Source organism: Aedes aegypti, chromosome 2 (assembly GCF_002204515.2).
Source record: "Aedes aegypti strain LVP_AGWG chromosome 2, AaegL5.0 Primary Assembly, whole genome shotgun sequence".
Classification (NCBI taxonomy): domain Eukaryota; kingdom Metazoa; phylum Arthropoda; class Insecta; order Diptera; family Culicidae; genus Aedes; species Aedes aegypti.
The window spans coordinates 293,320,545-293,343,925 of NC_035108.1; the positions used below are offsets into that span (position 1 = coordinate 293,320,545).

At 36.7% G+C, this 23,381-nt stretch overlaps 1 protein-coding gene across 1 annotated transcript; it reads left to right on the forward strand.

Annotated features, from left to right (window-relative positions):
- The first annotated feature begins 4,482 nt into the window (after positions 1 to 4,482).
- LOC5564514 (circumsporozoite protein) lies at positions 4,483 to 13,155 on the forward strand. Its single transcript, XM_001648792.2, has 3 exons — positions 4,483 to 4,639; positions 12,108 to 12,550; positions 12,614 to 13,155. The coding sequence occupies exons 1-3, from the start codon at positions 4,625 to 4,627 to the stop codon at positions 12,777 to 12,779; spliced, it is 624 nt and encodes a 207-aa protein (XP_001648842.1). The 5' UTR covers positions 4,483 to 4,624; the 3' UTR covers positions 12,780 to 13,155.
- Positions 13,156 to 23,381: the final 10,226 nt, after the last annotated feature.

A 23,381-nucleotide genomic window follows, 5' to 3' on the forward strand; every position in this document is an offset into this window, starting at 1 on the left:
GTACAATTTATCATACTTTTTTGTAATCTAATCCACCAAACATGCGAAATAGAACATGAACTTTCATTTCAGACATAATTTGATTGAAATTACGCGATAAAATTTCGATTAAACCGATTTTTTCAACATGCTTGCAGTCTCCATACAAAATTCTTCGTTTCTTCTATATGACAAAATACAACAATTCTCTAAACCATCAAAAAATATTTTTTCCGTATCGAAAGTAATACAAACTTTGATGATAAGTATTGTTATACACATAAAGTATGAATTCTGTGGCAAATTAAGCCAATATATTACCTTACAAGCTGGCAAACTTGCATGCAAGTTGGCTGAAATGGTCATTTTTTGCATTTTCAACAGTCAATATCTCAAAAACTAGACGTGCTATGATATTTCTGAAAACGGCAATAGATTCAGCAACCCTTAATTAAGTGAATAGCGGTATTTGTATTCATATCCCTTTTCATAGTGAACAACATGACCAAAATAAATTCATCTGATCGTTGTGCACTACCCAAGAATTGAAAAAAGAAGTCAAAGAAGGCTTGAAAACATGCCAGCTGTCATTGAGCTGTCTTCTCTCTCTCAGGTGCAAATGTAGTCGTAAATACAAAATCTTTTTTTCGAAATGAATATTCGAAAGAAAAGTTGTTTTCAGAGTACCGTAATCTGGGGTAACATTGACCATTTTATGAATATTTCCTTAAAATCTCATTTAAAAATTCATATGTTGCAAGTTTATATTTTTAAAACATATATCGACACCCATTGCTCGTGTCTACAAACTGTATTTCGTTGTCTGAATGTTCTAAACATGTTTGAAAAAATGTTTCAATTATTTTTTCTATTCAGCTGATATGAGGTAACATTGATCGCCCATGAAAACAACGTTCAGTAATATTGAAAATATCATTACTTACTAAAATCATGGTCCTTGAAGTCGAATATGAAGGCCATACTCTTACAAGTCATTCACTTTTTGAGTTGTTTCAAAATTAAAAACACCTTGAACTAAAGGAAGGTAATTTGCTAAGGAAATTCTGCATTTTTTATAGTAATTTTTGAACTATGCTAAACTGAGCACATTTATAATTTTTTTGACAACGTAATCGTTTCCAGCGATGGCATTCTCAGTAACAACCGCGTTTCTCTAGCTTATATCGTTTTCAGAACTCATAGGAGACATGGTTCTTTTATCGTATTATCCATAATCATGAAAATCATTGTTTCCAAAAGTTGAAAAATTTACGCATGAACCCAATTCAATTTTCGCAAAAACCTTAATGTTTATTTGCGCGTGAATAGAAGGAAGAGAATCAACATTCATGTATTGAAAATATTTCATCGATAAATGTTGATTGTTTTTTACGAGGAGGGTCTTTGCGATCAATGTTACCCCGCTGATCAATGTTACACGGATTACGGTACTTACAAACTAAAAACAAATCGCAGTATCCTGTGAAATATATTACCGAATTTGAACTGTAAACAACAAAAATACGGATTTTCCTTTGAAATATACTATTTTACCGGCGAAATCCTTGAAATCGACTGTTTTACCGGAGAAAATCCGTGAAATTTACTATTTTACCGGAAAAATCCGTGAAACAAACAATTTTATTGTAACCCTGTGAAATACTAACGAAAAGTTCGGTAACAGTATTATTTTCACCGAATTTCTGTGAAATCGTGTGACAGCCACTCTGGCAGGCATGAGCTTCCTTTTGTTTTAGTTTTTGCACACCACTATCAAGCAGTGATAGCAAGCCTGGTTCCTGATCGGTAGGTCGGGAGTTCGATTCCCAGTCGAACCATTTTCGTGTTTTTCTTTATGATTTTGTTCAATCATTTTACAGATTGTTCGGTGATTTTTTACCGAACCTTCAGCTGTTGAGATTACGGTGAAATTACGCGATGATAAAAATAAAATCTCTCATTATTGTTCGTAGGGACGCTTAGGAGAGTCGAATTGGGCATCTCAGAGAGCCGAAGGAGGTGTAGGGTTGCGAAGCAGAATTTGGGGTCGTGACGGACTTTAGTTTCAGGTTGGCCGATTGCGCCGTTCTGTGGTTTTGAGAACCATATTTTCCAGTGTAGTCCTCAAATAGGAAAGCCTCAAATGATAACGTTGTAAAAAAATTTAGAATGGGTAGAATATTTTGGTCCTTTTCAAATGATAGCCCACATAGATTTAAAAAAAAAAAACTGAGCATGCAAATAGCAATGCATAAAACATGTCGCTAATTGATCGCATGTGTAACATCCTTATCCAGAAAGTATATTATCTTTCTTGATTCATATAATTAACATATGTTGTCAAATGTCATATCTTCCTAAAAATATTAAAAATAAGTAGCACCAATTTTAAAACCGGACGAAAATCCTGACGATATCTTTAGCTCGCTGCTGTCAATTAAATTCGAAATTTTACTTACACGGTTAAACAAAGTTACACAAATTAAAGTACGATTCGCACAACATCGAGCTCTTCTGGACTAATACATCAGGTGTTTAATTTTAACACATGCTGAAAAACCTGCTACTGCGATGATTATTTTTGCAAAGTATTTATGTGACACATGAAGAAGCTTCGTCAGGTTCTCTAGATTAGTGCTCTTGAAAATTCGAGCTTCTGATCTTCTTGTTCATCAAGGCAGCATTTTGGGTCCGATATTGTACAAAACAGTCTGTTCTCCATAACACGAAACTTAATGGACCATCGACTTATAGAATTATCAAGTTATAAAACACACCAACCAGGGCTGGATTTACAAAAAGCGGTGCCCAACATTTTGAATACCTTAGAATAAACTAGATATTTTTCAATGTTCTTTGTAAGGTTTACATAATCTGAAGTCAAGTATTTAAAAAAAAAACTTTAGATCTCTTTTGGACGTAAACTATTTTTTATATTTATATTAATCTAATCAATTATTTCTTCAATACTTAATATATATTTGAAGATTTTATTATTTTTTTTACATGTTAAATTCAATGTTTGTTGAGATAATTCCCTTCTTATTGACCCCTTAATTTTAATTATGCTTATCCTGTTCATGTTTTAATATTCAATAAACATACAGATTTTCTTATCCGTTTTGAGTCGAGGAAATCGGTATAGGGCTAGTAACAGGTATCTTTCTAGAGGCATGGTCTCTGTCTCCCCAGATTCTCCCAAATATTCTTCCAGTGATTTTTCAGAGGATTTTTGGAGGATTTTCTCCAGGAAATCTTTGAACACTACAACGATACTATCTCCAGTAATTTCCTCAGAGATAATCTCGATTTTTTTTCAAATAAAGTGTAGGAATTCCTTCAGATATATTTCGCTAATCCTTCAAGTCTTCAACTTAATTCTCCAGTTGTTACTCTAGGAGATCTTATAAAGATTTGTTTAAGATGTTCTAAGCGGAAATCTTGAAGGATAAACTAAGAAAACGGATGGAAGAAGCACCAGATGAAGTCCTAGAAGACTTAGTACTTCCTTGGAAAATATCTAAAAGCATCTTTGGAGAAATTCCTGATGGCACCTCTTAGGTAATTTTTATGGTTATCTTTGGAAATATCCTGATTATATACTTGAGATATCAAAAACCAAATTCTTTGAGATATTTATGGGAAATAATTACTTTATAAACTCCTGGAGAAATCTTGGGAATAATCTTTGAATCTTTGGAATAATACCTAAATTCTCGGGAAATTCGGGAAAGCTAAATTCATGAAAAAATCACAAACAGTGAAATAAGCAGAACTGTCGTAATGTCATGAGGATTTGCAAAAAAATGGTATCTGAAGTTCCTATTTTTAAGGCACTCAAACGTGGCCATAAGTTAAATAGCATTTTTTGATAACTTGTGACATCGACTAGAAGAAACATCGAGTAATCAAAGTATCGACTTATAGAAAGTACGATGTATGGATATTTGAAGGGAAAAATCCATTGAGTTTTAGAATATCACAGTAGAAAAAACAGTTGTCTAAGGAATATCAAATATAATTGTTTGTGGATGACACAGGCCTCTACACCAAGGGAATTTGAAATTTAATAACATATGTATCAAAAACATGGCATTCAAGCGCCTTTTCAAGATCACATGTTTAGGTCAAATAAATAAAATGAATTTTTGGGACCTTGAACAGTTTCTAAGACATAAAATTAAATCATCTTCCCACTATTGGCAACTCTCCCCTATTGTCAGAACGTGGGGTTTCGTTTCGCAGTCCAGCCGGCGAGGTGCGATGGCCAAGGAGCAAAATAGTGCAGCAAATCCTGCAGCTCGTCGCGCCGTTCTCTTTCACTCGAGTACACCACATACCAACCGATCCGAAAGCCGAAGGCGCGAACCGCGAACGCGAGGGGCAGCTAAGGAAAGAGAGTATCCTACAGCCGCCCGGGTCATGTTAGAATATTGGAACGTCGTCTCTGTCGGAACCCGAGCACTCACGACAAGCCACGCTGGGTGTGGTGTTACTATAAAAGACAAGAATTGATCCTCCAAAGATCAGTGTTCGGTACTCAATTGGAAGTTTAGTGTTAAGCGACAAAAATCGTTCCGGTAACACCAAAGTCCGATTGAAGGATTTAAGTAGTTGAGTGAAGCCCCAAGAAAAACCCACAAACATGTACTCGAAAATGGTAAGGATGTGATGAAAAGTGAAGCCTAAGGCACTAATGATGATGATCCGGAAGGATTAAATTTATGGACTCTATGTGATCAAATGCTAGTGATGAGAAGATGTGTGGATCAACTGATAGGCGTGCACGTGGAATCGAAGCTGGATCATGGATAGATTGAAAATATATGAATATATCAAAAAGTGTCTGAAGCTTCGTGACATAACAATAAAATAATAATGTTAAAGGAGCAATAACAATGGGCAGCGTTAAGTCTGAAAAAAATATATGTGGAGCGTACAATCATCAAAAAGTTCAGCTTTCGGAACAACATAAATTATAGCTGTTAAGGATTTGCATCGTACTAATCTACATATCCATTGTGAATTACTAAGGTTTTATGTTAAATCTTATTAGTGAAAACATATAGAAAACTAATTCATTGGTCCAACACGTCACAATTTTTAACTACAGGTCGTCTAAATTGTATAAAACACTGATTTCATTGAAGTTTTATTAAGTTTAAAAAACGATTTATCAATTTGTGTTGTGTTCTAATCCACAGAGCATGCAAAAAAGGACTTTAAATTTCATTTCAGATACAAATTGGTGTAAATTACACGATTATAAATTCAAAAAAACCAAGTTTTTTTTTACATTTATAATTGTAATCGCATAAGTCAAATTGAGATTGTACATGAGCCTCGTTATGTAGTAGCAATGAAATTTCTAGCTGAATTATTTTCTGACTATTCACCCCAATATTCGATATGAGCTGTACGAAATTTCATACTCAATACACTTTTGAGTTCTTGGTAATTTTAACAAATTTTTGTTTCGTCCCATACTGCCATAACATGCACACTTGGTACTTTTTCGAATGTTGCAAATATACAGCTATGGGCAGTATTGTTATAAACATGAAGTTTGAATTCTGTGGCATACAAGATGGTCAACTTCCGTGCAAGTTGACTGAATTAGTAGGATTTTGCTTTTACAACAACCAATATCTCAAAAATTAGACGTGCTATGATTTTTTTTTTTGAAAACGGCCATGGATTCAGCAACTCGCTTATATAAGTTGATAGTGGTATTTTGGACAATAACGTGAATAAGCTTTGTTCAAGTTCCAAGACTAGTGTCAATATAAAAAAATCGTTTACAAAACAATATTCTCTTCAAGATTGCTAACGATTCATGCATCCCACTCAGTTCTATGGTAATTGTAAGAGAAACTGGTAGGATTTGAGAAAATTTGAAAAGTAACAGAGAAACAATCAGAATCAAAGTCATTGTGAGTTACCAGTTGACTGCAAAGCTGGCTGGAGTTGGTTAAGACCTGAGACGAGACTCGCGGAGATGGTCTTCTTTTTCTGTGATTGCTGAGTTTTTTTCTTATTTCACTCTGTGTTTTCATCAATCATGCGCAAGCCGTTCAAACTCTCACATGAACATCGCAGCAAAAAATTATTGCGTTTGCATCACACCGAAGCATAAACAGCCTTTTGAGTGAAATTCCATGCCAGTAATCGTAGCAGACATTAGAAATAACAAGCCTTGTGGTTACATTTATCTGCATCTTTGGAAAAACTGCTCCGCTGACTGAAGATTTGAATAATAGTTTATTTTGAATACAATACTTTTCACTTTTTCAGCCATAGAAATGATGGGCTGCATTTGACGTTTCGTGACAGCAGAATCTGGGCTGCATATGACGTTGATATTTTTCCTCTTCGCGAGGTACACTCCAGATCCTTTCTTGTCATCGAAACAGACACAAAACAAACAAAAAACGAATACGCTCACACTCGTTTGTACCAACTTTTGCGTATAGGCCTTTTCATGTGACAGATCCGTCTATGCATTTGTTTACATCGGTGGAGGACCGGTGCTAACACGGGCCTGTCATTTTCATAGAAGAACTGTCAAAGTGCTTCCCGATCAGCTGATTTGAGACGTCATGTGAATAGGCTTATTGGGATACAATCTCAAGAAATATTGCCATGACAAACATAAACTACTCAACTCATAGTTTATTTTAAATACACAAACTTTTCAATTCATGATTTGTTTTAAATACAATGACAAATTTATTTTACGGTTTTTGTTCGACACTGTGTCAATGTTTGTCAACACGGATAGAGTTCTCTTAGAGATAGAGGCTATTTATTTTTGACATTGTCAGCAATCACATTGACTGTAGCAGTGTTCTTCAATGCGTTAATTTTCATGCGCCCACTCGACAACTTCGCAACTTCAACTTGCTGTGGACCCCCGGACATCGTACTGCATACGGATTTCACAACCCGGTTGACAGATGTTGCAGATTATTCAATGATGTGTATGACGCCTTTGATTTTAACATTAGTAAACTAGTTTTTAAAAATAGGATTAAGGATCTTTAAGCAGTCTGTGTGACCTTTTTTTGTCAAAGATGTAGAATAACAAATAATAATTGCAATGCAAAGCCTAGAAAATCACTACGCACGCGGTGAGCAATCAGTTGCATGTTCTGTTCAAGCTGTGATAAACTGTTTTTGTGGAATAAGATTGTTGCAGCAAGAATAGCAGAGGGCAATGTCTTTGTTGCTGAGTGTTATACGTATCATCATGTGCGCTCTTCTTCTTCTTGGCATCAACGTCCTCACTGGGACAGAGCCTGCTTCTCAGCTTAGTGTTCTTATGAGCAGAGTTGCACAATATACACAGAAAAAAATATTTAATTTTCAATGTGATATAAACTGAAGTCTACTGTAAAAATAAATCAAATTCGTGTGTTATTACAGTATCATGTAAATTTAAATTATTATTCATTTAATTTTCAACTAAAGATAGTTGAATATTACATGATCGTGTAAATTTAAAGTGAATTCAATTGAAAAATAATGGATTGGTCGTTGAAATTTTCGTTTATTTTGATGCTCCAAGTATGTGCATGAAAATAAAGCAAATTTAAAGCGTTGATAGTAACAGCAAGCAACTCTGCTTATGAGCACTTCCACAGTTATCAACTGTGAGCTTTCTTTGCCAAAGTTGCCATTTTCGCATTCATATATCGTGTAGCTGGTACGATTATACTCTATGCCCAGGGAAGTCAAGATTCCATTACGAAAAGATCCTGGACTAACCGGGATTCGAACCCAGACACCTTCAGCATGGCTTTGCTTTGTAACCGCTCGGCTAAGGAATAAATTTAAAGACGGAAACTTTGGCAAACAAGGGCTCCTGTTTGAAATTGTAAAAGCGATAACAAAACAATGAGCAGATTTTTCTAAGAGGGCCGTGATTCCAAAAAGAAGGACTCTGGTAATATGCCAATATGGAAAGATTACTTCATTCTAAAATTTGGAACTCAAAAACATCTCCGGCCAATGAGTTTTCCATAGTTGGCTCCAAGACTAATGACCTTATTAGCTGTAAGCAATGATTCGAGATAAAAAAAAGCTCATCCACCACCTATAAAGTATTCACGTTTATCGTTATGTCACAGACGAACAGACGTAGCACAAATCGCATTCAAAATCACAGTCACGAGCAGGCTTGGGAACTGTGATCACAATTTGCCACAGTTCATCGATTCTGCCAGTCAACCAAAACACAAAGCAGCAGCAGCATCAATACCATCAGGTGTTGCGCTGCCAACGGTTCACACACTGCTTGACTGTTTTTGTCTCTCCACTATGACCGTTTTCGGGCAGCCATCTCGAGGTGAATGATTGAAAAAAATGTTAAATAATTCAATCGCTAATACGTCGCTTGTGTTTTCGACTAATTAAAATCTATTAGCGCTAACAGCAAGAGCACAATTATTCCGTTCCGATACATATAAACAAGTTCAATTTCATGCTGCCTTTATCGAACAAAAATGCAAAACCCCGAAAACCGGAAAAATCGTGTCACCACAGTGCTCGAGTCATTTCGCATTTTGGTTTGAAAAAACATTGCGAAGAAAAAGATTACAGTTTTGAAGAGCCGTGACATTTTTTTGTTTTGAAAAGTCATGGTTTGCTTTGGATTTTGATGGTCGTGTATAAAAATGTGAATGTCGAGGTGGTAAATGTTTGCTACAGTACATTTCCCATCCCTGGTCACGAGAACATATACGCCAACAGGTGGCGGAAGTGTGTAAGCGTCAAACACGAAAAAATTATGAGAGCGCTGCGGACGGTGGATTGACCAGCATTACCATATATTACGCATAAAGGAGCTTTGTTGAATCAGGTTCCATCAACCACCATGTAATTTACATAAGATGTATTAACAACTAATCCAACTTGGTTTACAGATCTTGAATACTTTCCAATATTCTTCGACTATACCCATTACCCACATCATTCGCAAAGCAAACAAGTTGACTGGATCTTGCAAAAATTTGGCTGTTCTGTTAACCTTCGGGCTGTTGCGCTCTTGAACTGAACAATTTTGCCGAAGACGCCATTTTTCACTAATTGCTCAGGATTTTGAGATATCTGCAAAACAAAAGTTTCATGCACACTAGCTCCACCTGGTGGCAAAACTTCGAATTTCACCTGGAAAAATCTCGAATCTTCTGGTAGCGATAGCTTTAGCACTACTGGACAACTTTGCCAAAGACAGAAACTTACTAAATGGCCAGGCTCCTGAGATATTCGAAAACCAAAAGTTTTATGTTGCTAGCGCTGCCCGTTGGCAAAATTTTGAATCAACTGCCTCTTACAATGATAGTCTTTGAGCAACTGAACGACTTTGCCACAGACGCCAGCTCTATAAGTGGTCAGGCCTCTGAGTTATTTGCAAAACTAAACTTTCATGCACACTAGCGCCACCTGGTGGCAGAATCCCGAAACTGAATAATCACCGCATGGCGGCCCTTGATCTGTTAAACAACTTTTCCGAAGATGGTTTTACTATATTTTATCTAGATCGCGAGGTTTTTCCTGTTGAACAAGAAGAATCAAGGGTATTGTACAAAGTACAATGCGTGACTACTCGCGTTACAAAAAGGCGCGCGACAACCGAAAGGTTAAACTCCACTCTACACATTGAACCTTCTCGCAATATTGAAGAGCAGGCGCTTCAAATTGCAAATCGATGTTCTAATCAATCTTACGAGATTCCCGAAAAGCTGTACGTACTCGACCACGATTTTGCAGAGCTCTATGCGGTAGATGATGTCGGTATTACAATATATGAGCAGATAATATGTTGCGATCCGGTATTATCAGATTCATCTTTGATCAAGTGTTCATAGTAGTGCTTCTTTCAATTCTTCACAAAAGCGCGTCCACATTCAAAACCATGGATAGGACAAACGATGGTCCACAATTTATTACCAGAGCTGGAAAGCGTCAATGTAAATAGAGAGTATCGTGCGACTTTTATATAGATGCTTCCCTCAATGTCATCGGACGGCGAGACAATTATAGTTTTTTTTTTAGTTTAGTTCATTTTTCCATCCATTATTGTCACGGAATCGTAAACTTTAGTTTATTATCTGGTATGATTGTTATTTATATCGCTTGAAGCAAGGATGGATGTCCACTCAACCAATCAAACATATTTACTTCCCGAAATTGATCAAAATGAGATAGAAATTTTAATAGTTAAAAAATCTCTCGTGGGAGCTCCGTCATTGCGACGTGACGAAACGAGCACAGAAATATAACTTCGTCTAGTGACAGTGAAAAGATTCGTTTTGTCGTTGTCGTAGGTTGGCCATGATATTTATCAGCCCTGCTTATGGCCATAGACATCATGAAAATTTAAAAAACTATGGAATTTTGGACAGATAATTGAAAGTGGGACCCCAAACTTTTACGCGGGAATGTATGATTTTCGACATTTCTTCAAAAGTCATGCCAGACAATATAATTGACAACTAGATCAAACATGTTTTTGAATAAGTAATGATTTCTTATAGAAATGAAATTCATAAATTTAATTAAGTTAATTTAACTAAGAATTTCCATAGAGAAGTTCTGTAGGGATTGTTAAAAAATTATACAAGATATTTTTCCAGGGATGCCTTGATGAACAAACTCATCAAAGGTCGCTCTCTCGGCCATCGCCAGCAGTACCTCGGTAGCGAGCTATGTTAAAGATGCGCAATGCCTATACTTATTACACTATGTTCCCGGTCTTGGGTTAATCCAATGATTCTTCCAACGATTCTCAAAATAACTTGATAATCCTCTGTGGGTATTCGAGTAAACTTCAAGAAATATTTTAATGAATGCTTACTGCATCTATTTGGTTGGCTGTTGAAATTTTTCACCAATCATCAATATATTCCTTTAAAAACAAATTAATGTTACGGCTCAGAAAGCCGTAGCGGTAAACACGCAGCTAATCAGCAAGACCAACCTGAGAGTCGTGGGTTCAAATCCCACCGGTCTTGTGCACAACGGTCAGATGAACTTATTTTGGTCAAAATCATATTCACTTAATTTTGTTCACTATGAAAATGGATATGAATACAACAAAATTAATAGCAGTTTGCCAACACAAAACTATATTTAAGTATTCAACTTGTTTAAATGTGAAGTCATCAAAAAACACTTAGAAATTTTAATCACGTTTATTTGAATTTTGACAGTTTTTCACGCGCTAGCCTTTGGATTCGCGGTTTTCCTGTGACAAGTTCCCTTGATTTTTTGGAGCGCACAATCTAGTCCAGCTGTCTTCTCTCTCTCAGGTTCTAATCAGTCTTGTTAGATTCACGGAAAAGCTTCACGTACTCGTCCACGATTTTGCAGAGCTCTATTCGATAGATTTTGTCGGTATTACGATCGATGAACAGATAACTGCGACAGCGGTGGTTGATTTTGATCTTCCCTCGAACTCATTTGCTGCTGATGAGATTCAAGCGTTCGTCGTTGTGCTTCTTCCACCTTTCGATCCCACACGTCTGTCCGACAAGACTCTTCCATCCTCGTAAATTTCCTGCGTTTCTGTAAGAAATGTAGCAACTCAATTTCTTCACATGTTACATCATTCAGGCAATGCTCTTTATCCCGGAAAAAGGGAGTTTGTTGCTTGCGTTTCTTTTTATATAACTCCACGTTATATCGTGTTTCTTGCTGCAGCATACGCTACATCTAAATATGACTACACTTCTCGTTGAATTAATCGAGCCTCCATTCCGCGTTTCCGACGATGTCTCAACAGCATAATAGATTACTGGTTTCGCTGCAGTGCATATATAGAGGCAGCATCCTTTTGTTCGAATTTAGCTAACAATGTTAGCCGTACATTAGTGTTTGAACTTGTTCCTACAAATTTCCGCACTAGCTAAAACATATAATAATAATCAATCATTCTAAGGCGGCTATATCACTCTTTATTTTATAAATTACTTATAAGCGGTTTCTTCACCACCGCTTAGGCCTTAAACCTGGTTTAATCGTAGGGGTAAACGTGGTTTACGGCTTAAGCGAAGGTGAAGAAATTGGCCCTTAATTTATTACGCCCGTGTATAGTAACTCTCACTCATACTTTCATTATTTCCCAGATCGCTGTTCTGGCGTTAGCAGCCGTAGCTATTGCTGCTCCCCAGCACCAGGAAGCTGCCCGTTTCCCAGCTGGAGTGAACCCCAATGCCTGCCCTTCGTACCCCAACTGCGACAACGCCGCACTGCATAACCAAAACCCACCGGCCAATCATGCTAACAATCACTGGAACCCGAACTGGAACGCCCAGCCAGCTGCCCCAGCCTGGAATGCTCAACCTGCTGCTCCTTCCTGGAACCCACAGCCAGCTGCCCACTCGTGGAACCAACAACCTGCTGCTCCCTCGTGGAACCCACAGCCCGCGGCTCATTCCTGGAACCAACAGCCCGCTGCTCCAGCATGGAATGCTCAGCCACAGCCCCACTGGAATTCCTTCCCAGCTGTCACTGGCCCAGCTAACAACCACCTTGCCGCCGCTCCAGCACCATCTGCCGGCGGTGACAAGTACGTTTTACATCCTTAATCTTCTGTGCGAGGTTACTTATTCCTCAATTTTCCCTCTCACAGGTATCCAGCTGGAGTGAACCCTCAGACTTGCCCCAACTACCCCTTCTGTGATCACGCTGCCACTGCTGGAGCCCCACAGGTTGCTCCCCTGCCAGGATATACCGAGCGCCTGTACCCAGCCGGAGTGTCCCCCCACAGCTGCCCGAACTTCCCATACTGCAACTAAGCACCTGTGATAAATACCATCCTGACCTCAACCGAGCCAGCCAATCTTACAGACCCTTCGTCAGACTTGATTTCGCCTTTATGTGTCTAACGTTCTGCTAACCTTCATGCTTTAATGCTCTACATACCCCCATTTCCGAATACTCAACTAACCAAACTCATTGTGGGGTTATTGGAAGAAAAAAAAATCATCAACAAAACACTGCCATGTTTGTTTCGTGTACATATAATGTTTCATGATTAGTAAGTTTGTGATTTGCCGTTGAAGTTATGCATGTGTAATGATAGTGTTCCTTTTGAGTTATATTTTTTGTTTTGTGTGGAAAAGACAACGGAATAGATGAATTTAAATACGCAAGTTCGATATTTAAACATTACCCGAGGTGTTTAACTTAGAAAATGTCCGAAAGAAAAGGCCAAGCGATACTACAATAAAGCGTCCAAGCTTTGAATCTATGACAAAGGTTGTAATGCTTAAACGAATAGCAAAAATAAAAGTTAAACTATTTCTTCATATAACGAATAATTTTCAACGTTTTCAACATTTTCGACGTCAAGTCAAGACTGGCTAACACTCGCTTCTCCGTCGAAACCGTTTCTTATAATTGGTGACGTGAATTTACCCAATAACTTCACAGCACAATAATGTGGTAACTAGGTACAAAAACGGATACGTCTGCACCAATACTTATGCAACTCGTCCTGCCAGCATTAGATCATTTTATTTGTCCCATTGATCTTGCCGCAAAATAATACAATATTTAACGATTTAAGGACCATCTTCCTATTTTTTTTTCCATACCTCTAAGCAATGAAAAGATACAACAAGAATTGAGTATGAATATAGTGGATCGATACATTGAAACTCTTATCGAAACCCACAATGAGCCTATGCATGCTATAAAACGTTTAACTTTTACTGTGCGCCCTGTTTTCAAGCTGTCCGTGAGAGAGAACGAGACAGCACCAACACACGGCGCACAGCAAAAGTCATGAGAACAAAAGGATTTATATCACGTACAGAGGCTCATAGACCTTTAACAGAGTGTTCGAGATCTGTCACAAAAACTATCCGAATTAAGAACGATCATTGTCCATGGATGACTTACAGTCTCTGGCGATTGATGCAAATCAAAAACAATTACCTTGTGAAATCGAAAAAGGATTTCAATAATGCTCAGGTCAAGGACTTGTTGGCATACCTTTCAAAAAAAATAAAATTGTAAAAACTCGCTGTGAACGAGAATATTATGAAAACATTCTTAAAAGTTCTAACAAACTAAATCTTCTATCTTTCTATATAAACAAAAATTGAATGGTGTTTGTATGTCACGCAACAGCCAGAGAACGGGTCAACCAATTTACGTGATTTCTTTCGCGGTTGCGTTCCTCAAGGGTTGCGACGTGTTTGTATAGAATAATTTTTGGGAAAAACTCACCTAGAAAGCTGAAAAACGGAAACACAAATTTGACATTTTGTGTAGGGATTTTACATGGCCTACTCCAAAGCCTACTGGGCAGTACGAAGTATGCCGGGGCAACTAATTAAAAATAGATGGTGAAACTGTACACTCTGATGGAGATGCTGTTGAAATTGTTAACACCTACTTTGCTAACACCCGACACAATCTGACTAATAAACTCCCTAAAAGTATTTTCGTTGTTTTGAAACATGTTAAAACCGTCAATAACTCCATATTTCTGCGTCCGACTAACGTAAGTGGAATTTTATTTATTTATTTTCGTCAACCGACGTAGACTAGTACATTTTACATATACATATTTTTGTTTTATTTCTTAATACTAAAATTATGAAATTTATAAAAAATATTGAAAAAGAAAGTGTAGTGTAAGTAATGTTAATTTCATTTTGTTTTATGTTATGTGTTGCGATTTCTAATGGATTTGAAGTATGTTTTTAGATTTTGCCGAGACATGGTAAAGTCAATAGTTTCGCAATGTTGATTGTAAATGGCTATCATTTGATTTAGGGGCCCGTTTTTGGCATAATTTGTTAATAAGGCATAATAAGCATTCTAATGAGTCAGCTAGATGTTGAAAAAAAGTAGAGGACACGGTCATATTTTTGCCGATTTGATAAATGCTAATATGGGCCCTTTCTCAGAGATTATTGCAAAACTTTTTAATAAAATAATAGCAACTGGTGTGTACCCAAATGTTTTAAAAATTGCTAAACTAACTCCATTTTTCAAAACTGGTAACGTTTACGGCCCTTCAAACTATCGGCCAATCTCAACCCTCACAGTGCTGAACAAATCTTCGAAAAACTTTTAACGAGCCGGCTTGTAAACTTCTTGACCGTTAATAAAGTTTTTTATAAACTCCAATATGGATTCCGGGAAGGTTGTGGTATATCAATAGCAATCATCGAGCATTTAGATGATCTGTATTGCGAAATAGATCGCAAAAAGATCGTGGGGGCTTATTCATTGATTTGAAAAAGGCTTTTGACACTATCGATCACGAAATTTTAGTTAAAAAACTTGATAAATATGGAGTAAGAGGAATGGCCAATGACCTAATAAAAAGTTATCTGTCAGAACGTAAACAGTACCGTAATTTCGGGTGAAATTAATCTTGTTTGTCGGGTTTTCTTGTGTATTTTCTATAATATTGACAATGTCAAACAACTGAATGCAAGAAAACAAGTACGACGGTGAGCTTCTTTAGTTGTACATGTATAAAAATGTTCTAACAAATGTGATTTCAGTGCAAAAAATCATCTCTAAAATAAAAATCAGTAGATCCCATTTCGGGGTGAAATTGATTACTTGTCAATGCGATTATTGTTAGGGATGGTACACAAATTATGTCACGCTAAATTTCAACTTTTTTGACCCCCTCCCCCCCCCTTTGTCACACTTTTTGTATGAGTCCTCCGAAAATTTTGTAAGGCTTGTTACGCTTGGCTCGACCCCCTCCCCACCTTGGAGCGTGACGTAATTTGTGCATGACCCCTTATTGGCAGAAAATCGCCGAAACGGTTGGTTTGACGAGGAGTGTCAGAAGGCTTTAGACGAGAAGAATATAGCGCGGGCGATTATACTGCAGCAAGGCGTGTCAGTGTTTTTTAAGACACCTGTCAAAACGTGGAACGATACAAACAGAAGCGAAGACAGCAAATCCGTCTATTCCGCGATGAAAAACGCCGCCTGGAAGAGTTGGAGTGCGATCAGATGGAGCAACTGTATCGTTCTAAAGAAACGCGTAAGTTCTACAAGAAACTCAATGCATCCCACAAAGGCTTTGACCCGAAATGTGTCGGGATAAGGATGGAGGTATCATGGTGGACAAACGTGAGGTGATTGAAAGGTGGAAGCGGCACTACAACGAACACTTGAATGGTTCAGAGGAGGAAGATCAAGGCAGCAGGCCTTGCCAACGCCCACAATAGGTGAAGTAAAGGATGCTATCTAACAGCTCTAGAACAATAAAGCATCTGGGAAGGATGGCATTGGAGCGGAACTTATTAAAATGGGCTACTTGTCTGCATAGATTGATAGCCAGGATCTGGGATACAGAACAGCTACCGGAGGAGTGGAAAGAGGGAGTAATATACCAAATATACACAAAAGGTGGCAAGTTAGAATGTGAGAATTATCGAGTGATCACCATTCTTAACGCTGCCTATAAAGTGCTTTCCCATCTTCCGCCGTATATTGCCGCTAGCAAGCATTTATGGGAAGTTATCAGACCGGTTTGGTGAAAAGGCGATCGAAAACAGACCAAATCTTTATGTTGCGGCTGATCCTCCAAAAGTATCGCGAATATCAAGTTGCTACGCACCACCTATTCATCGATTTCAAAGCGGCCTATCGGCCTATCAAATTACCATCGACCGCGAAGAGCTATGGAAGATCATGGACGAGAATGGTTTTCCAGGGAAACTGACTAGACAGATCAAGGCAACGATGGATAGTGTACAGTACTGTGTGAAGATATCGGGTGCATTATCAGACCCGTTTGAAAGACTTCGACTTGGACAAGGCGATGGTCTTTCCTTTCTTCTGTTCAATATTGCGCTAGAAGGTGTTATGAAACGGGCAGGCTTTAACATGCGGGGCACAATCTTCAATAAATCCAGCCAGTTCATCTGTTTCGCTGACGATGTGGAAATTGTCGGACGAACGTTCCAGGTGGTTGCTGAACAGTATACCAGGCTGAAACGAGAAGTAGACCGGGTTGGATTGAAGATATATACGTCGAAGACGAAATGTCTGCTGGCTGGAGGAACCGAGTGCGGTAGAGCACGCATTGGCAGACGCGTGATGATCGACGGAGTTCGAGTTGCTGGACGAATTTGTCCACCTCGAATCATTGGTAATGTCGGATAACAACTGCAGCAGAGAAATTCGAAGACGTGTACTAAGTGTACCATGTACAAGTCGCTGATAAGACCGGTAGTCCTCTACGGGTTTGAGACGTAGACAATGCTCGAAGAGGACCTGCAAGCGCTAGGAGTTTTTGAACGACGTGTGCTTCGGACGATCTTTTGCGGAGTATGTGAGAATGTCGTATGGAGGAGAAGAATGAACTCTACGGTGAACCCAGTATTCAGAAAGTCGCCAAATCTGGAAGGGTACGATGGGCGAGACACGTTGTGAGAATGCCGGACTAAAATCACGCAAAAATGGTGTTCACTTCAAATCCGGCCGGTACAAGACGAAGAGGAGCGCATCGGTCTAGGTGGTTTGACCAAGTGGAGCAGGATCTTGGAAGGGTGTGGCGATCGAGAAACTGGAGGTTAGCAGCCATGGATCGAGTTAGTTGGCGTAACATTGTGGCGCCGGTCATGTCTTGAAGGACGTTGCACCATCAAAAGTATAGTAAGTGGTATCAGAAACATAAATGCTTATTACTTAAGAATAGTTCAACTACTTTGCTTATTTTTTTCATAATTGACTCTCATCAAAATATTGTTCCGAACATGAGAAAAAATGTGTAGTCTGAGATATTTACGGATTATTTTCAGAACCAGATGATCAATGATCAAATCGACACAGATACACAAAATTGAGAAAGGTTTGCACAAAATTGAGCAATTCTGGACCAAAAAATGGGGTGTGTAATTTTAGCAAAAGCTGAAATTCCTGCTCCTGAAATTAATTCTTTTTCTTTTCTGCAAAGTATACTACACAAAATGATGCTCCGCAATACTAAGCATCACTATGTATCATGAAGTTTGAGAAAGTTTAGTAGAAATATGAAGAATATCGATTTTTTAGGTTATGTGAAAACAACATATAGGGTAATTTGCCGGGAATACCGCAATTCCCTATTATTGCGGTAGAGGAATTAAACCCTAATTTTACATCGAAAACTCTATTTTCCATGGATATTATTGATGATTATGAAAGCTTATAGTATTCCCAAGCTGTACCAGATGAATGCTTTAAAAATTGAACGATTTTGATCGTTGAAAGTACAATTTTAAATGATGCATCAAGAAAAGCCTATATTTTTAACCAGTCTCTCTATCTACGGGCGGGGTTTCATAAGCTTAAATTTTTAAGTTTAGAATCAAAACAATTATATGTAGCGGTTATATCAGTTCAGTATGGATGTAGTTACATGATAGATATTGAATTTTAAATAAAAGTTCTATATTTTTGAGAAAAAGCATATACCGCAATAATAGGACAATGAAAATAGCTTTTTACCTATTATTGCAGTATCTGTAAATCTCATTCAAAAATTCGATATTTCAATAGTCATTTTAAATGTAATTGCTGGAAACATTAATTATATTATTAGGATACTAATTAGGGACATAATTTTGAGTTATTCATACATTTATTTAGTCAAACAAAAGGTTTATGTTTATTTTTACCCTGTGATTCCTCTTATTTACGAATATTTTGCAAATAAACACAATGTTTTACCAAAAAATCACGTAAACTGTTTGAAAATCGGAACACATGCCAAAAAAACGTTGAAAAACTATGATATAAAATGATCTCAAGGAAGCAATTCTTTAAAATTGTGTTGCTAGTGGAAAATATTTTTAAAAGCATCAAAATTGTAGGTTATACTTAAGTCAACAAATTAACCCTCTAATACCCAAATTTTTGTTTTCGATCTAAATATTATTTTTCGTTATCTAAAATCATTCTAAACACGGTTTGGGCAATGATTTATTTTTCCTCGCAAATTTATGAATTTTGGTTTTTAATTTTTATTATTTTTATTTTTGAACATCCATATCTTTTTCAATTTTTTCTTGAAGCCTCTTCTGGTTACTGATTTTTGACAATAATAAAAATTTGAGTTTTTACTATACTTTTGAAAATATGAACTTTTTAATTTTTTTCTGGAATTTTTTTTATTTTCCGTGTAACTAACGGAAAAACAAATTTGAAATCATTTCAATACCATCAGGCTCTTCGTCTGTGATAGGTTGATCGTAGAAAAATATAAAAGGTACGATTTTTTATAATACAATTTAAATGAATCCCAGGCATTTGTAGGTTATATAAGAATACAATTTTTCAAACAATTTTCAATAATACAAAAAAGTTTCAAAAATCATAAAAAACTTTTCTTATATGCGTGTTATGAGTCAAGGTTTAGGCCAAAAATAAAATCATTTTAATTTCCGATCTACGAAAAAATACACAAAATTCCAAAGTGTACCCCGTCTAAAGGCGGGGTTGGGTATTAGAGGGTTAATTTCTTATATGGTCGGTGTTCAGACAGACCGGACTAGATGATATTTTGGCGCTAAAGATACGTTAAGGACTCCATCAATTCTGATTTTTCCGATGCTATTTCGATACAGATGTATCACCAAATAGATTAGCCCCATTACTACGGTAAATGATGCGAATATTTTGATATTTAGAATGCCTGGGGTACGTTTTCTGAAACCTTCAAAAAAGCACTTGGTCCAGTCTGTCTGAACACCGACCATATAGCGACTAGTGGTCTCAGATGGAAGAACCTTGTCTATTCACTTTAACATTGTCCACCTACGACGAAAGAGGAGACGAAACTGGCAGAAAATCATTCGATTCTGTTGATTTGATTTCGAATCGTGACATAAAGTAATGAATTAGTTTTCCTCATAGATATGTCCAAAGTCACACAAACTGACAATACCGTACAGTGTCATTAACATGGAGGGAGCATAATTTCAATGCTCGAACATTGTGTGGTATTGAATGTATATTGAATGTAATAAAATCTATGATTTTTGGTATATCGCAATAATAGGAAGGCACTACCGCAATAATAGGACAAAATACCGCAATAATAGGACAGAGGAAGAGCTTCAGATTTATGTCAAAAAATGTATGAATTATTCCAAAAATTACTTTTTTACTCCACGATGCTCCAGATAAAGGATAGTTTCAACACTTAACATTGCAAAATATTATAATATTTAGATTTTAGACACTGCAATACGATTTTAATTTCAACACCGTGCTTAAGTCTTCCATAATAGGACGAATACCCTATGGTTTGTTGGCCCAGAAAAGCCCGAGTTTATTTAAGAGAGTAACAGTTAAAAATTACGAAAATGTTCTTAAACTACTTGACTAAGAAACAGTTTTTGTCTCAGCGGAGATGAAAAGCCAATGTTAGGAATAATATACTTTATCAGCAAATAATAGCGCTCAGTTAAATGCTGATTAACGCGATTCACAACTCAAACTATTTAATGACCGTTCGATCAATTTCAAAGGATGTTATGTTTTATATTTATCACTTTTTTTAATCCAATAACAGAAAAAAAACGATCGTTCTGCATTATAGCAAATCAATTCGTACCGTGACAACGGCTATTTTACACGTGCCGAAGCGGGCATGTCATCTAAAGTTTGAACAGGGGGATAAGGGACAAAATGGTGATTGTGATTCATTGTGATCGAGTTTCGTTGGAATGGTTCCATAAACGGAAAAATTTTTGGTGAAGATTGTTGACATTTGACATTTGAAAAATTGTAGCCTATATTCCTGTTAAAGACCCCTATTGACCTAGACGATACCTATTATGGATCCACCTAAAATTGAAAAAAAAAATACGATTTTGAAGAAATTAATTTAAGATAATTGAAGAATAAATCCCCTTTTGGAACATTTTTCAAAATTTCTCCATAGTAAAATCCACCTATATTGTCTTTGGGTAACTTTGAAATCATCACCGAAAAAGCTGAAAATTTCATAGAACATTATTTTTTTGGTAAGGAGGATAGGCAAGATATGGAAGATTGAATCCTCAAAAATTTTTAAATTTTGAATCGCCCTATTGTAGTATCCTTCAATCATATCAATTTGCATTCGGCTCTTGTTTAAACATAAGTGATTTTATATTATTTTCCTCAATCATTTAATAAAAAAAAATGATAAATCGTTTTATTCTCCGATTTATCGACGCAAGTAGTTTTCTGTTCTCCTTCGTGCTTACTTCACTCAGTCTCTGATTTTGAAAGTTGAGAAATATTGAAAACGCATGTTGAAAATTACATACAAACAAACAGTTAAAAAGAACTCATCAAGCACCATGCAATGTGCTTTTGATTCCCCTTCACAGCTGCCCGGACCAAATGAATCGTGGGAATATCCAGAGCTTGTGAAGAACGTGGCAAAAACTATAGAGATGATTGGGGCATATTGAAGCAAGAATACGCTCATTAACGGTGAGTGAGTCACACGCTCCTTTTTGAGCTAGCCTTGCTGGCCACTATTAAATGTTCGAATCCAACGAAAGGCTTTTTTCTTATTTTATGAAAATATTATAAAATATCATCTCTTATCAATTTAGCTCTAACTCCTATTTGATTTTTTAAATTGGTTCAATAAAGAAATAATAAATTTGAAGAATTGTAAACAGAAACTACATAAAATTTACAAAAAGCATAAAAGTCAAAAGAATTTAAAAGTATATTTGAATATGAGCGTACAGCTCAACTCAGCAATGCGATTGGCATATGAAAGCTACAACTCCAAAACTGAGCAAGAAATAAAAAACTGTCCAAAGAATTTCTTCAACTAGGGTAGGTGTACCAGTTATGGCCATAGTGGTTCCCTATTTCGCCATACGTAATAAATTGAATGTCTTAACATTTTGAAAAGTTTTTTTGTGGTTTAGCAGTAAGAAATAGCTTATATCTTGATGTTAAAACATTCAAAAAGGTTAAAAATGTGGAAGTTATCCGAATTTTGCATATGGCCAAATAAGGAACCACTATGGCCATAACTGGTACACTTTCCCTATGTTAAATCTAAACTAAAATCCAATAACTTTCCTTCTACAATGTATTTTAATGAAAAGGTTGGCCATACCTCACAAGATATATGCAACTTATTTTCAATTTTTTTTTCAAGAAGTATACACAACATACTCTGAAGCTGATCGTGATTATGAATATTTCGATTTCCATCCTGAATTTCCTAACGATGTTGGTATCAGTCATATAAATGTGCATGAAATATTGAATGGTTTGAAAAACTTGGATGCAACCAAAGGAAATGGACCGGATGGAGTTCCACCAATCTTCATGAAGACTTTAGCAATTGAATTAACTACTCCCTTATTTTGGCTCTTTAATATGTCACTGAGTCTGGAGTCTTTCCAAAGATGTGGAAAAGCTCATACCTTGTTCCCATTTTCAAATATGGCAAAAAATCTGATATTATTAACTATCGTGGCATTGCCCTTATTTCGTGCATCCCGAAGCTCTTTGAGGCCATCATAAATGAAAAAGTATTCATCCAAATCAAATACAGAATAACTACAGCGCAGCACGGCTTTTTTAAAGGGCGATCGACAGCCACTAATTTGCTCGAATTTGTAAACTATTCATTGAGTGCTATGGAAAATGGAAATCATGTAGAAGCTTTATACACAGATTTTAGTAAAACATTTGACCGTGTTGATATATCGATGCTTATATTAAAACTGGAAAAAATTGGTATTGAAGCCAAATTGCTGAAATGGATTGAATCATATTTACCCACTCGCGAGCTAATAGTGAAATTCAAAGGAAAAAAGTCAACTCCAATACATGCCACTTCAGGGGTTCCACAAAGCTCTCATTTAGGTCCGCTTTTGTTTATACTGTTTGTGAACGATTTGTCGTTTATTCTTGACAAAATAAAAGTATTAATCTATGCTGACGATATGAAACTTTATTTGGAAATAAAAACTGCACAGGACATACAAAGAGTAAAGTGGGGCAAAAGTTCGAGTGGGGTAAGAGTTTCTTTTTAAGATTTCTAGCTCAATTCAAAACAAATCTTATAAATGTCATGGCGGTTCGAATGCTATTCAAGTAAGAGACTTTCACTCCAAATATTATAAAAATCGATTGAGATTTGGAAAAGTTATGGCTATTTGTTGTTTTTTGACGTGAATATTGTAATTTTTTATCAAACTTTCGTTGCATGGAACCAATTGAAGATAAAATCTTTTTCAATATTTTATGTGAGGGCGTTTCTAGGCCTATCATAAGGTTGCTTTGAAGTGTATTAGTTTTTGAATAAATGCTTGGAAACAATTTTTTGCCCATAGTGGGGCAAAAGTTCGAATCAGCGGGGCAAAAGTTCGACCCATGTATAAAATTACGGAAAAATTTGCAAA

Excerpts from the sequence above, each read along its gene's own strand:
- LOC5564514 (XM_001648792.2), top strand. Across the intron at positions 12,551-12,613 it reads CCATCTGCCGGCGGTGACAA|GTATCCAGCTGGAGTGAACC; the intron begins GTACGTTTTACA and ends TCCCTCTCACAG.